Raw genomic sequence first — 14,802 nt, forward strand, 5'->3', positions numbered from 1 at the left:
CAGTCTTGTCTCTACCATTCATGGCTGAGCCTCACTTTCTCTCACCCCATGTATAAACTAGAACACCCCTTCACTTGTTTCCCAGTCAGTCTTGAAGTCTTCATGTTGTTTTGTGTCAGTTTGGAGAAAGGGACAAAAACACACACACACATACACACCCTGCATAGTAAAGATACTCATCATCGCATCTGCCAGCCCCTGCAGAAGCGTGTGCTGGGATAAATCTTTTAAGATGCCCTGTTTGTTTTTCCTCGGGGTTTGAGTACAGTAGGCGCACGACCGGATCTTCCTGGCATTTTTCTAAAGGGAAACTTTCAACCATGCCTTGCCCCTGTTTTGCACTGGAGTGACACAGGATCAGGCAAGAAGGTTTAAATTCACCGTCACTGCATTGCTCCACTTATCGAACACTGACACAAACTCCCCCTTTTCTTTCCAATTATCTCTGGAAGTAAAAACAATCAATGGTGATTGTTCCCCACCCCCTTAATGCTAATAGCGATTGTCTTTTAGGAGGCTGGAAGCAAATTTTGCATGTTCTACGCTTCCCTCCAAGTAACTGTTGATCAAGAGTGGACAGAGGACGGATTTGGGCCTGTCCCTCTTTTATATAGATTTTTTTTTTGCTTGTTTCTTTCATTTGTAATGAAAAGGCCTGTCCTGTGCTCAATTCTGAGGCTCCCTTATTAAATAGTAGCTGGAACTTAAGCATATTGAGCAATGATTATTATATGGACAGCAGGGTTGCCATCCTCCAGCTGGGGCCTGGAGATCGCCTGGAATCCCAGCCTGGATCACACCAAGATCAGTTCCCCTGGAGAAAATGGCAGCTGTGAAGGGTGGGCTTCATGGCAGGGTACCAGACTGAGATCAACGGATCTCCTCTGCAGTCCTAAATGGTGTTTTTTAAAAAGGGTATTTCATGCCTTCTATTTTCCACAATTTATGTTGTAAAGGGAGCTTTGAGCTTTGCAAAGGGAGAAAGGCAGCTAATGTTCTAAAAGCATGAAACGACTAAAAGGCTGCCGGGGGGAAATGGAGAAGAAACTCTCCTCCCAAGTTTTGTAGCTCCCTCTCACACACAGACCCACCAGCAGCTGTGTTTTGTGGTGTGGCATGAAAAACAAGTATATTTGAAACGATTGCAGGATTGCGGGCAGTTCCGCCTCTCCACGGCCTGCAGACAGTTGCCACATCGATGTACCTCGCTTTGGATGCTAAGCATTCTGTTACTGGGACGTGCCTCCTGTGTCCTTGCTCAACAGCAGAGAGGCTGGCGAGTGACAGGTGGCACAGACGCTGGGGCGCTCTGACATCTGGCAGCCGAAAGATGAACTGTGCTTCCCTGAGTCTGGACTTTTTCCCGATGAGACTGCTGGCTCCCGAGAATCTGGCAGTAACCAGGCCTGAACTGTGGAACCTGTGGCATAAGAGATAACCCCTGAGCACGGACAGAAAGAGCCACGTCTCTCTTTCCCATGATTAACCAGACCCCCTCGCACTGTTAGGTAGCTCTGGGAATGCCGTCGGTTCGTTTCCTGAGCCAGGATAGCTGCAGTCCCCACCTGGAAGGTGGCAACCCAGCGGCCCATACTTTCCCAAAATGGGTGTTTTCATCACTCGCATTGACTGTGCCCTGTGAAATCAATTCAGTAACTAGAGGGGGGAGAGAAAGCAAACCAGTGCAAGGGGAAGCAAACGGAAGAGAGAAGCATGGTTCTTTCTCTTCCAGCAGAGAATTAATCACGGGGCTTTATTTTATTTGTCCCCTGCAGGAAGTTTTCACGCTGTGGCAGAAATCAAGGGTTTTCTCCCTGGCTGATGAAAACGCCTAATTTCTGGAAAAAGAACAATTTAGAAATGGGAGTTACGTAATAATGAACTATAAAGCAAAGTCAAATATTTGAGCGGTTTCATAGCTACGCCTTGAAGCTCGGTTTGCCCGAAAGAGGCAAAGTGCTTTCTGCAAGGACCTGATGGCGACAATTTGAATTTAATGTCGTATTTCTCAATGGGGAAAGCTGATGAGAGGAAATGGAGCGCCCGGGGCGGTTGAAACGGAGACAGCAGCAGAAAAAAAAGAAAGAAAAAGATCGTTGTTTGATTTAGGGAAGCGATGATTAAAGGGAGGGAAGGAACAAGATGGGCATTTATGTAGGATTCAGAGCAAACCGGGGAGGAGTTGAAGAGCATCTGCTTGGCAGGCAGAAGGTCCCAGGTTCAATCCCCGGCATCTCCAGTTGAAAGGACCAGGCAGGAGGGGATGGGGAAGGCCTTGATCTGGGACCCTGGCTCAGGGGCAGAGCCTCTGCTTGGCAGGCAGAAGGTCCCAGGTTCAATCCCCGGCATCTCCAGTTAAAGGACCAGGCAGGAGGGGATGGGGAAGGCCTTGATCTGGGACCCTGGCTCAGGGGCAGAGCCTCTGCTTGGCATGCAGAAGGTCCCAGGTTCAATCCTCGGCATCTCCAGTTAAAAGGACCAGGGAGTGGAGGATAGAGACCTCGGAGAGCTGCTTCCAGTCATCGTAGACAATGTAGACCTCGGTAGGCCAAGCATCTGATTCAGTATCAGGCAACTACATGGGGGTGTTAAGAAGTTCTAGCCTCCCATCTTGGGTTGCCAACTCTGGGCTGGAGAAATAGCAAGAGAGGCTCGGTCTGGAGAGAGTGTGGTGGGTATTTTTCTCCGATAAGCCATTCTGCACAACAAGGGGTGTTACCAGAGAGAAATCCTATGCTCTGGCAGAGGAGGATGGCACCCTCCCCCGGGGAAGGAAGAGCAAGCAGTAACTGGTTTGAAGAATGCCACTCTCTTCCCCCCAGTGCCCTCTTCCCGATCTTCAAAGCAGGGCTGTTAATTAGCTTTTTTTAAAAAATGCAAAATATAATTATAGGTCGTTTGCTTCCCTTCTAGTTTGGCCCTTGGAGGGTTATCCACATACTGGAGAGAGGAGAACATTAACCGACAGAGGAGAGTTGCCAATCTTCACTTTGGGGCCCAGAGATGACAGAGATCAGCTACTTTAGAGGGTGGCCTCTAGGGCATTGTACCAAGCTGAGAAGATCCCCTACTCTCCCCAGATCCCCCCTTCCCTAGATCCATCCTCAGATCTCCAAAAATTTCCTAATGTGTCTTTGGGAACCCTACAAAGGAGAGATCTAAGGTTGCCAGCTCTAGGCTGGGAAATATGTGGAGATTTTTTTTGGGGGGGAGAAGGTTTGGGGAGGGATCTCAGCAGGGTATGATGCCCTAGATTCTCCCCTCCAAAGCAGCCATTTGCTCCAGGGGAACTGATCTCTGCAGTCCGGAGAGGAGCTGTAATTCTGGGGGGTCCCCAGGTCTCACCTGAAAGTTGGCATCCCTATCAGCAAGGTACAAGGCCACAGAGTCCTCCCTCCAAAGCTGTCATTTTCTCCAGGGAAACTGATTTCTGTAGTTTGGAGACAAGCTGTAATTCTGGGAGACCCCCCCAGGAGGCTGGCAATCCCATAGAGCAGGGGTATTCAACCTGAGTTCCACCAGATGTCCATGGACTACAATGCCCATGAGCCCCCTGCCAGCATGGCAACCTGTCCAAATAAGGGTAGAGAGCCACCATTTGGCCACCCCTGTTATAGAGCCTTATGACTGAGCACATTATGTGCAGTCAAATCATCCTTGATTTAGGACAACCTTCTGAATTTTCGGGCAGGCTACTAAAATTCCAGTTTACGAGGATCCCAGCGCTGGATTTCGCGAGCGCTTGAGGTGTCACCCTTAGCACTGGCCTCTGTGCCCATCCTCCTTCAAAGGAAGCTGCACTGAGTTCCGTTGGCCCAAATAAGCAAGCGCATCAGTTCAGTCAGCCGTAGAGTTGACATCTGTAAAATATCCAGCCGGCAACAACCGCGGTCCAATTTATCCCCAGTCACAAGCTGCTTCCCCTCCCTCGCAAAGCAGGTTATTTTGGGCCTGAGTCTTTCCGATAGGCTTCACTCGCTGCTGTGTGTCAGGCTAGTGCGCAATTCTCGGGTGGAAGTGCGCCGATGCCGGGACCCAATCTGACTGAGATTGCCATCTCAAAGAAACGTTTCTTCCACTAGAGCAGAGCAGAGCAGAGCAGAGAAGATTGTTCAGACTGTGGAACAGGTTCGCTTTGTAAAATCAATGGATGATGATCTTGGCATGTCTATCGAGACAATCCCTTGGGCTCGGGCATGCTCGTGGGTACTTCCGTAGATGCTTTTGCTGTATGCAAGGCTCTAAAAAGCACATCAGAGTCAGAATCCCAGGAAGGACCTCCTTGGGTGGATAAGAAGAGGAACTTGCTTGTAAGCAAACCCTTCCAAGTGACCACAGACCTGCAGTCCACAACAAGCACCAACCTGATGGGTTGGAGAGCCCATTGCTCATGGGGCCATCTGGTCCCATCAAGAAGCTTCCCTCACCTGTCTCAATTGAGCATATGTCTACGGACAGATCACACCACGGACAAGGCCCATGTGAACCGCCAGGGGAGAAGAAGAGTTGTGATTTTGACCCCGCTTTTCACTACCCGAAGAAGGCTCAAGCAGGAGTCCTCACAACAGAGATAGGTGGGACTCAGAGAACTCTAAAAGAACTGTGACTGGCCCAAGGTCACCCAGCTGGCTGCATGTGGAGGAGGAGTGGGGAATCAAACCTGGGTCTCCAGATGAGAGTCCACAATCTTAACCACTACACCAAGCTGGCTCTCGGAGCCAAGAAGCTACATCAGGAGTCACCTATCCTCATTACCCTGGGCAGAACAACATCTGGCCTCTCTCAAAACATAATACATCAGCAGCGTAGCAGATGTTTAAGCAGATTGGTTCAGACTGGAAGCATTTATACCAGAAGGGCCAAGCTGTTTAGGAAGTCGGATTCCCTTCTTGTGGCTTTCCGTCCAGCAGTCAAGGGGGGGGGGGAAGGGTTTCTAAGGCCACACTCAGCAGGTGCCTAAAGGACTGCATCTCCTTGGCATATGAATCTCAGAGCCTCCAAATTCCGGAGGGGATCAAAGCTCATTCAGCAAGAAGTGCTTCTACATCAGCAGTGTTCAAACCAAAGGAATGCATTGGTGTCAACGTTTATCAGACCCTGCAAGATGGACTCTGTTGTTGCAGCTGATAACAGCATTCTGGTGGAGTCCCTCCACAAGTGATCTAGCCCTACTGTGATTTCTGCACCTGGCAGTCCCTTTTCCCTCCTTGAATAAGATGAGATTTGTAACACCCCAAGCGTCTCAGGGTTGGAGATCTCTGGGCAACAAAGATCAATTCCCTGGGAGGAAAAGGCCATGTTGGAAGGGGAGCCCTAAAGCAGCTTGCCCATTTCCTGCAAGGAAGTCTCAGCTTGGCTTCATACTCTGGTGCCGGGATGGTCGAAGGCTTTAATAGGTGCGAGAGCCACGTTGGCGAAGTTATTTTCAGTGAGCCGCTGTGAAAAGAGATGTTTCCGAGACAGTTTCAGGACACGTAATTATCTAGTTTGCCAGATTAATGAATTCGACTTAACCTCGTTTTTTTCCCTTCACAAAGTCATAAATCAGTGTGGTGATGTTCTCAGGGCTAGCGCCCTGTCTTGCTTGGGTCGCAAAGATGGGTTTTGCAAGCCTGGTATTTTCGTTTGCTAACCTACAGCTTCTAACCGACTGAGGCATCCTGGGGTTGGATCAGCAGAGTCTGTTTACCAGATGGGCATCTTTGGGGAGCCTGGACTGGAGGTCCCCCGCGGGAGGCAGGGATCAGGTGCCAGTTCCCATCTTGCAGTCAATGAACTGTTCTTATTCATTTCGAGCACTGTTAATTTTCAGCTCAGCAGGAATCCCCCTGCTCTCCTCTCCAGGGAAACGACTCCATCTAATTCCCTGGAGCTTTCAGCCAGAGATCTGGCCACTTCCGTTCATAAAGACAGAGATCAGAGGTCGAGCTGAAATTTCCTTGCAGGAAGACTATTTTTGATGCAAAAAAATAGACCACTTTGGTGAGCCTTGAAATGCCCTCTGAAAGAATTCCACCCCTCAGCGCATGTTGCATTCTCCACCCCATTTAAAATCATTGGACTTTTCGAGGTTAGAATGTGCATTCACTTTGGAAACGTAGCTTCATGTGTACCTGGAGCTTTTGCGGGTGGGTCCTGCAGGGGGCAGGGTTTGGGGAGGGGAGGATACAACGCCATAGAGTCCCCCCTTCCAAAGCGGCCGTTCAGAATCATAGAGTTGGAAGGGACCTCCAGGCCAACCTCCTGCAGAATGCAGTTCCACACCCAGATGATGCCCCCCCCCATTTTCTCCAGGTGAGTGGATCTCTGTCGATGCAGGGAGGGACCCAGCAGCTTGGCTTCTTGCCCTTCAGGAGCAGAAGGGCAAGAAGCCAAGCTGACAAGGCTATTGCTTTCAAAAGTTCTGTGATATTTATTCAAGTATGGCCGAGTCAAAAAGAGCCCTGGCTTTTTTTTTTTTAGCCCATCTTCAGCCCTGTAGCCTGCCCTCCTCAGTGACTCTGCCTCATTATTTGACTTAACGTTCAAGTGCAAATTAGTCCGTCGCCTGAAGAGCCGTTGTAATCCCAGGAGATCTCCAGGCACCACCTGGAGGTTGGCTTAAACGGAGGACGACCTGTCAGTATGGCAGATCAACAGAGAAGCCGTCGGTGTGGCTCCACCATGGTCATACAAATAAATTTGTTTTCTGTTTCCCACCCCCCGATTGGCAGCCCTCTTTCTCAGTGATGTGTTTTTTCGGAACTCACACCTTTCCCTTTGCAAAACCGAAGGCTGCCACTCCCAGCAGCCGCAGACGCCACCTCCCCAAGGAGCTAAACGGGAGTTTCTCAACGTCTTCCTTCGGCTAGCTCGCCCGTGAAGAGCGGGATGATTGGAAACTGTTTCCTCCAGCTGGCTGAGGAGTTTGGCCGGAGCCCCCCCGGTTTCCCCATTGGCAGCTCCCACTCCCTTCCTCCCTCCCCCCCCCTTCGCCTTGCCTTGCAAGCATGGGAATTTGCAATCGGGTCCAGCAGCCGGAGCCCAGACTCCCTCCACGGCGTCAGTGGCAGCTGCGGAGTCACAGCAGATGACTCAGCACGCCTGCCCTTGAATGCGGTGCCGCATCAGCAGCAATGGACAAAGGCGCCCGCTTGCGCTGCACTCTGGAGAGCAACGGAGGAGGCTGACCAAGGCGAAATTTCTTCCTCCCGCGAATGCATTCGGGTGCAGAGGCTGGGAGAGACAGAGAGAGACAGAGACAGAGAGAGACAGAGACAGAGACAGAGATGCAACTGTAAAGAAATCAAACCGATCAATTTCTTGTTTGACTAAATAGACCAACACTCGGTGTGTATGTGTGTCACCTGTGGCCACTGAAGAAGGCTCATGGGGCTGAGACGTGCTTGGTCTTGCTCACTGTTCATGTGGCTTCGTTTGTACATCATCAACTTTGGGATATATCCATACATGTCCTACGTGGTTTGCTGTGGACTCCTTCCTCATTGACCTGTGCAGTCCCACAAGGGGACTGTGGACCGGCAGGATTGCTATCGGATAGGTCTGTCCATCTTAAAGCTTCCAAGGGGGGCCGTGCGGTGGAGTCAGAGGGTTGTTCCCACCCAAAAACCACACGCTCCTGTGTAACAGTGCCCCCTACTTTCAGTTCCTCTCTTGCCACTGAAGGAGAAGGTCGTGTTTTCGGAGTGTCTGGCTCCAGTTGGGAAGATCTCCAAATAGTTGGAGAACAGATGATTTGCATGGCCCAGCCTGTCGAGAGGGAGCCATTTAACTATTGGATGACTCAGCCTCCTTGGTTATGGAGGAGAAGCAGCCAAAGGGCCATCGGGCCTACCATTCTACTCCCCCAGATAGGGGAGGGAGAAGACTGTATGTCCCGGGTCGACAGTTATATCTTTCAGCCGCTCTAGGTTTCAAAATTGCTATTTTAATTTTTTTAATTTATTAGCTGGAAGTGTTGTCCGCTCCTGTTCTTGACCCAGCCAGCTCACAGTGGCTAACCACCTAAAATAATAAACAATGTGAGATTAATAATCTAACAACAAAATAAAAGACTGACCATCCAATCCCCACCCCCAAGGATTCCAGGCAGTGATGATACCCGGATCTTTTAAGGGGAAGGGGCTCCAGTTCTTCCTCCCAACCCGGCCTCAACCAAATGCCTGGGGGAAGAGCTCCATCTTGCAGGCCCCACGGAACCGGAGTGTCAGAGCCCCTAGCTCTTCCGGGAGCTCATTCCACCAGTTGGGGTCCAGGACCGAAAAGGGACCACCAGCCCACTGGAATTCGCAGAGCAAAGAGCTCTGCGGGGGGCATAGGACGTTCGATGGTCCCTCAGATACGCTGGGCTGAGACCCACTATGGTTGCTTATCAGCTTTTCTTATGGGAGAGGATTCTGTGTAGGAAGACCATTAAACATGGGAAGCAGCAAATTAATGTGGGGTGGCATGCTGCAGATTTGGTAGCACAAAACACGGCAAGCACCATTGCCCTCAGGCGCCATGCATGGCTAAGAGACCAAGTCTGAAGCTGAGGGCTTGCTGTTGGAGGATTCCCCTCATTGCTCGTCCAAGACCAATGAGCTGCTTTCTCGGGGAAGCGGCCAGCGGGTGTCCTGGGCCACGATCCAGTCGGTCTCGGCCGTCCTGGTGCCGCTCTGATCGTTTCCGTCCTGTTAGGAAAAATTAGGAGTTTCTTCCTGGTGTGACGATCATTAAAACAGTTGCCTCCCTGCATTGTTTTGCGGCCCGGCTTGTACGAAGAGGAAACTATCCTGACAGTTGTAAAGGATCGCTTGTTTTTAACTCCCACCTTCTGATTGATCGGCGGCATGCACTTCTTCAGCTGGCTGGCAAAATTGCGTCCATTTCTCTCCCCTTCAGGAGGCTTCTGGCATTTGAAAAAGAGGGGAACAATGGAAAGCAAATATCCCAATCGCTAATAGGGAAAGATTTGGCACCCGCGTTATGAAGCAGTATTTTATTTTCTGAGGTTTGTCAAGGCGTGAGATGCAAATGAATCTCCCGCTGGCCTTTTCAAAGAATCTTCCGATCCCGACGCCTGAAAGCCACAGATTATTGCCGTCTCCCCCAAGATGTCCCTGCTCGTTGTGGAAGGGCTTGGAACAGTGGGCTCAAAAGCCCCTCGCCTGAAGAAAAGGAAGCCCACAGAGCCCTGAGTGCAGCTGCCACGAGCCACCCAGCTTAGATCTCCATCCTTCAGTTTATATAATATTGTACCAAGCAACAGGGAGTGGATTAGGGAGCTTTTTTTGCACATCAAACGATCCCTCGCTTCTGGTCCCTTACAAAAAGCCATAAACAAACCAAGACTGTCCTCGTTGATTTTATTACAGAGCTGGCGTGGCGTGGTGGTTAGAGCGGCCGTGTTCAGCCTTTTGACAGTGGTGAGGTCAGTTTGACATGTCTCCCTGCTCGGGCAGCTAAGGTTTAAATGGCCGGGGGGCGTCTCCTTTGCAGCCCCTCCAGGCCCATCATTGGCCACCGGGGGAGGAAGCAGGTCAATCTGTCCCAACAAGGGTAGAATTAAAGGAAAATGGGAAACCTTTTTTCTTTCATAGGGAGGGAGGGCTCTCCCCAGCTGCCGTTTTGAAAGGGCACGATGAGAGAAGAATCCTTGCCCATGCTCCCAATCGCAGCTGACTTTTGAGGGTGGCTCACCTGTAGGTGGGGCCTAGAGATCTCCTGGAATTACGGCAGATCTCCAGACTACAGAGATCACCCCCCCTTGGAGAAAATGGCTCTTTTGAAGGGTGGATTTCATGGCTTTTACCGAGCCGTAGTTACTCTACTTCCCAAACTCAGCCCTCCCCAAATCTCCAAGAATTCCCCACGTCCTGGATCCTCACCATCACCTGCCCCTTTCTCCAGAGTGAAAGGAAGACAGCTCTTTCCCCATCCTACTTGGACTGTGATAGAAATCAGCTGAATGACTGATGGCTTGATCCCCCCCTCACCACCTTTCCAGGTTACCGAACTGAAAAGCCATGTTTGGGGTTGGCTCCGGCACAGTATTCAATTTCCCCCCTTCCTGGGCAGGAGTTGCTTTGGGGACGGCATCCTTGCCCGTGGACGAGCTAGAAACGTGGCCTCGGAAAACCCTGCAGCGTGAAGCAGCTTCCCCGCTTGACATGCGGCCGCTGTCATTAGAGGTGGCTCGGGAGAGCGTTTGCCTCTCAGATACCCCACTGCCGGCTGGCACAGAGATTGCCAGGCAACTGCGGGGGGGACGGCCATCTGGGATGTCTGTGTAAACAAACCCGTAATGTTTCCTACGCATCCCCCGTGCTGCGGCAGTGGCGGGTTCCCTTCCACCCACGAGCCAGCCCATGAGGCGACTCCTGCTCCCGATTGCCCGCAGTGGGGAAATGCAGCTGGCGTGCCAGGAGGCCCACGCCTCAAGAGGCAGCAGTGGGGCCATGCCCCAGAAGTCCCCTTTTCTCCGTTCCGTTCCCACCCCAGTCACTAGAATCAAAACTAGAGACTCTGTCTTCAGAAGGCAGCATACTAGGGTTGCCAAACTCCAGGTGGCATCTGGAGACCTCCTGCTGTTAGAACTGATCTTGAGTCTATGGGGATCCGTTCCCCTGGAGAAAATGACTACTTTGGGGGGGGGGGGCTGTATGGGACCTCAGATGAGGTCCCTCCCTTTCTTTAGCCCCTCCCTCTCCAGGCTCCGCCTCCAAAATCTCCAGGTATTTCCCAATTCTAAGGACCATGTGCGTGTAACATGCCATTGTACAAGTTTGTAGCAGTCCAACATAAATTCTAGAAGGTGTTATGGTGGCCAGCCATTGGCTGCCAACTGACTGCAGAGGGAGGAGGCCGGGCAAGGAGAAGGCCAGCAGCCCAACATCACTTCCAGAATGAACCCGGAAATGATGATGTCGTGTTGGAATGATGCTCTGGGACTCCCCCCTTTTTAAAACCTGGGTGGTTTGACCACAGAGTTGTTTTTTTGATCCTAGACTGCCAGGGTGAGGCAGTGCCATGCCATCCCTTCCTGGTTGAGGCAGGAAACAATGGGACAACGGCTCTTCTCCCCATCCCAAGTGGGGTTTTTTGGTGGCACAGAATTTGGACAGCTCTGTGTGTGTGAGTGCACACCTGCACACACATGCACACACACTGGACTCCAGAACTACCATTACAGAAGAGCACTTTAACCTTTGCCTGGCTCATCTCCAGAGTTGCCCCCCTCGATCGCTTCTCCTTGAATTCCTTGGCAGCAGGCAGGGAGAGTAAAATGTGTAAACAGGTTGCGAGATTGTCTTGATGCGGCCTGCGCATGAGAAGCGAAGCGCAATCCACCATACGGGGAAGTGGCTTTAATTATGAGGGAGGGGGTGTGCGCGCTGAGAGGCGGAAGGGAGACAATCAGAATTCACTGCCTGCAGGGAGTGTTGGAGTCATTTGTGTGATTACCAGAAGAGACAAATTCCTCATTGGGCTTTCCGGGCAAACAAAGACGGCTTTATGGCCGGGGTGGCCACACACTGCAGCTCTGGCAGGGGCTCGTGGGAACTGTAGTCCAGGAACATCTGGAGAGGCATCGTTTGGCCACCCCTTCTGTACGGAGTTAGAGGGGCAGCCAGATTGCTGCAATAATCTTTGGAGATGGCGGATGAATCAGAAGTTGTTGGGGACAGGGATCTTTCCAGGTCATTGCAGACGATGAAGAAAAGGAAATGGTATAATATAATAATCCTTAGCATCTGTGTAGCTCTTTTGAGCATTTGTTACAGTCTACAACAGCCCTGTAAGGTAGTTCAGGGCATTGAGGCTACAGGGAAGTGGCTTCTTGCCTAAAGCCTCCATAGAAGGGCGGGGGATAATAAAGTCCATGAATTAAGACTATACCAGCTCTGTGGCCAACTCATCAGAATTCACTTCTTGGCCCACAGTAGCAGTGTAGGGATGCCAGCCTCCAGGCTGTACCCAAAGATCTCCCAGAGTTACAGCTCCTCTCGACAAGGATCAGTTCCCCTGGAGAAAAGGGCTGCTTCGGAGGGAGGACTCTGTGGCATTTTTCTCCACTGAAGCCTTTGCCCTTCACAGGCCCCATCCCCAAATCCCAGGTTTTTCCCAACCAGGATCTGGCCGCCCTCATGCCTGCCAGGGGCACCTTATAGCTACGATGCATGGCAATCCACCATTCATGCACACCCCTCTGCTCCGCTGTGCACTTGAATCCCTCCTCATCTTCTTTCGCCATGTTGGCCTCCCCCAGATCTTCCACATGACCTACGACCTGGCGAGCGCCGTGGTGCGGATCGTCAACCTGATCGGCATGATGCTGCTGCTGTGCCACTGGGACGGCTGCCTCCAATTCCTGGTGCCCATGCTGCAAGACTTCCCCGACGACTGCTGGGTCGCCCTGAACCGCATGGTGGTAAGTGGGCCTTGCAGATCGGTAGCTGCTTCCCCCGGGCCTTCGACTTCCTTGATCTCCCACGCAACCAGGGAGAGAGTAAAGGAAATGCTTCTTCACACAGCGAGTGATTAAATTGTGGCGTTCGCTGCCAGAGGATGCGCTGATGGCCACAGGCACAGGCAGCGTTGGAAGGGAATTGGACAGATTTATGGCAGAAAGGTCTATCTGGCTGCTAGCCACGGCGATTAAAGGGATCCTCCACATTCAGAAGCAGTCAAGCTCTGAATCCCAGAGCCAGGAGGGAGCATCAGGCTAGTTGGGTCTGAATTAGCACCAGGGAAGGCTTCAGCCTCTGTTTCCGGTTGGACTTCCAGAAGAACCAATTGGCGCCTTTGTGAGACAGGATGCAGGATGAGATGGACCCCTGGTTTCATCCAGCAGGGTTCTTCTTAGGCTCTTATGAAGGCCTCGGCCTCTCTGTCCTGTTGTTGTCCCTCCAAAGGAACTGGTTGGCCCCTGTGTGAGACAGGATGTTAGATTTGATAGAGTATTGGTCTGATCCAGCGGGTGAGTCTTCTGATGTTCTTGCGAAGACCCCAACTTACATGCCCTGTTGGTGGACCTCCAAAGGAACTACTTAGCCAGCAGGGCTCTTCTTAGAAAAGCCTCTCTGCCCTGTTGTTGGCCCTCCAGAAGAACTGGTTGGCCCCTGTGTGAGACAGGATGCTGGACGAGATGGACCCCTGGTCTCATCCAGCACGGATGTTCTTATGAAGTTCTTGACTTCCGTCCTGTTGTCGGCCATCCAGAGGAACTGGTTGCCCACTATATGAGACAAGAAGGAGCCCTGGTGCGATCTGGCCTTGCTCTTCTGATGTTCTTAAAGAAAGAGTTCCCTTCCCAACATGCCATGAACAGGCAGAGCCACATAGTATAGTATTTACGGTAAAGGCCACCTTCTGAATACAAACCCCGCCAAAAATACAAAACACCATGCGCTCCGTCTATCCGTTTAATGACACTGAAGTCCCAAATGCAATCCCGAAAACGCTGGCAATTGTATCCTCACTTGTCGCTTCAAAAATTCATGACTTCCTGTGGATGTTGATACAGTATTTATCTGCGTGGGGCTATTCAGAGACTCAGAAATGAATTCCAAAGTGTGGGAAATCTTCACAGCTGAATAATCGCCGGGGACGGCCGAAGCACTTACACCCGTTTCCAAAAAGCTTTTTAAACTCGTGAGTCACTTTAAAACATCAGAATTACTGCATGGCGGTGAAGTGGATCCCTTGTAAAGCATGCCTGCTCTCTTTTTTTAAAAAGCTAACCAGGACCTTGAAGCGGTGCATCCGTTTACAAAGTCTTGTACCAGCCATTTCCGCTTAATTTGCCAGGCAGTGATTCCCTGGTCTTAACGTCACGCTTGCCACCAAAGCAGTCCCTCCCAGCCGTCACCTCCAATGCTATGGGTGGCGCTCTTCCGCTTTGGCCTTCGCGTTCTGGGTCAGGATTCTGTGTCACACCCAAGAGAACTGGGCTAGGGGTCCAGATCCCATAGAAATGCGGTTGGATCGAGGCAATAGGCTTCCCATTGCTTTCCCTTCAGCTCCCCACAACAGAAGCCCTATAGGGGAGGTGGGGTTGAGAGAACTCTGCGAGAACTGCTCTGAAAGAACTGCTCTGAAAGAACTGCTCTGAAAGACTGGCCAAAGGTCTCCCAAGTAGTTCCATGCAGGGGAAGAGGTGGGGAATCAAACCCAGTTCTCCAGATTGGAGCCTGCTGCTCTCAGCCACCACCCCCTCACTCTGGCTCCCACGTCCTCTGCTGGTCCAGGTCGCTCAGCTCTCCCCCAGGTCTGCTGATCTTTTGAGTCCATGTTGTTGTTGTTGTTATGTGCGAAGTCGTGTCCGACCCATCGCGACCCCATGGACAATGATCCTCCAGGCCTTCCTGTCCTCTACCATTCCCCGGAGTCCATTTAAGTTTGCTCCTACTGCTTCAGTGACTCCATCCAGCCACCTCATTCTCTGTCGTCCCCCTCTTCTTTTGCCCTCGATCGCTCCCAGCATTAGGCTCTTCTCCAGGGAGTCCATAGAGTCCATAGAGAAGCCCTTTTGGAGGTTTCCTGGCTGGGCTTGTGAACATTATTCCCACCTTCCAGGGGACTGTGCAGGGCTTCTGGCGGGGCGGCGGCCACTCCCCTGTGCCGACCGGTTGCCTTGGAGTCCCCATATCCATCAGCCGTGCCTGCTGGCAGAGCGATAAGGGTGTCGTGCCTGCTGGCAAGATCAGAATGCCCACGTGGGCCGAGCGTGGGCAAAGGAGGGCAGCGGATGTCCGACGCGCTCAGATCCTTGGAGGCGCAGGAGAGAAGGAGGAATCTAAATTTGTCCCACCTAAAAAA

General features: G+C 51.6%; 1 protein-coding gene across 3 annotated transcripts in view; it reads left to right on the forward strand.

The window, feature by feature from the left end:
- The window catches only part of HCN4 (hyperpolarization activated cyclic nucleotide gated potassium channel 4), an 85,911-nt gene that overhangs the window by 51,479 nt on the left and 19,630 nt on the right, over positions 1 to 14,802 (forward strand). For all 3 annotated transcript variants that reach the window (XM_077317739.1, XM_077317737.1, XM_077317738.1), the window contains one exon: positions 12,251 to 12,412. In XM_077317739.1, the coding sequence (XP_077173854.1) occupies positions 12,251 to 12,412 (162 nt within the window). The remainder of the gene's footprint in view (positions 1 to 12,250; positions 12,413 to 14,802) is intronic.

The sequence above is a fragment of the Paroedura picta genome, chromosome 18 (assembly GCF_049243985.1).
Source record: "Paroedura picta isolate Pp20150507F chromosome 18, Ppicta_v3.0, whole genome shotgun sequence".
Taxonomy (NCBI): domain Eukaryota; kingdom Metazoa; phylum Chordata; class Lepidosauria; order Squamata; family Gekkonidae; genus Paroedura; species Paroedura picta.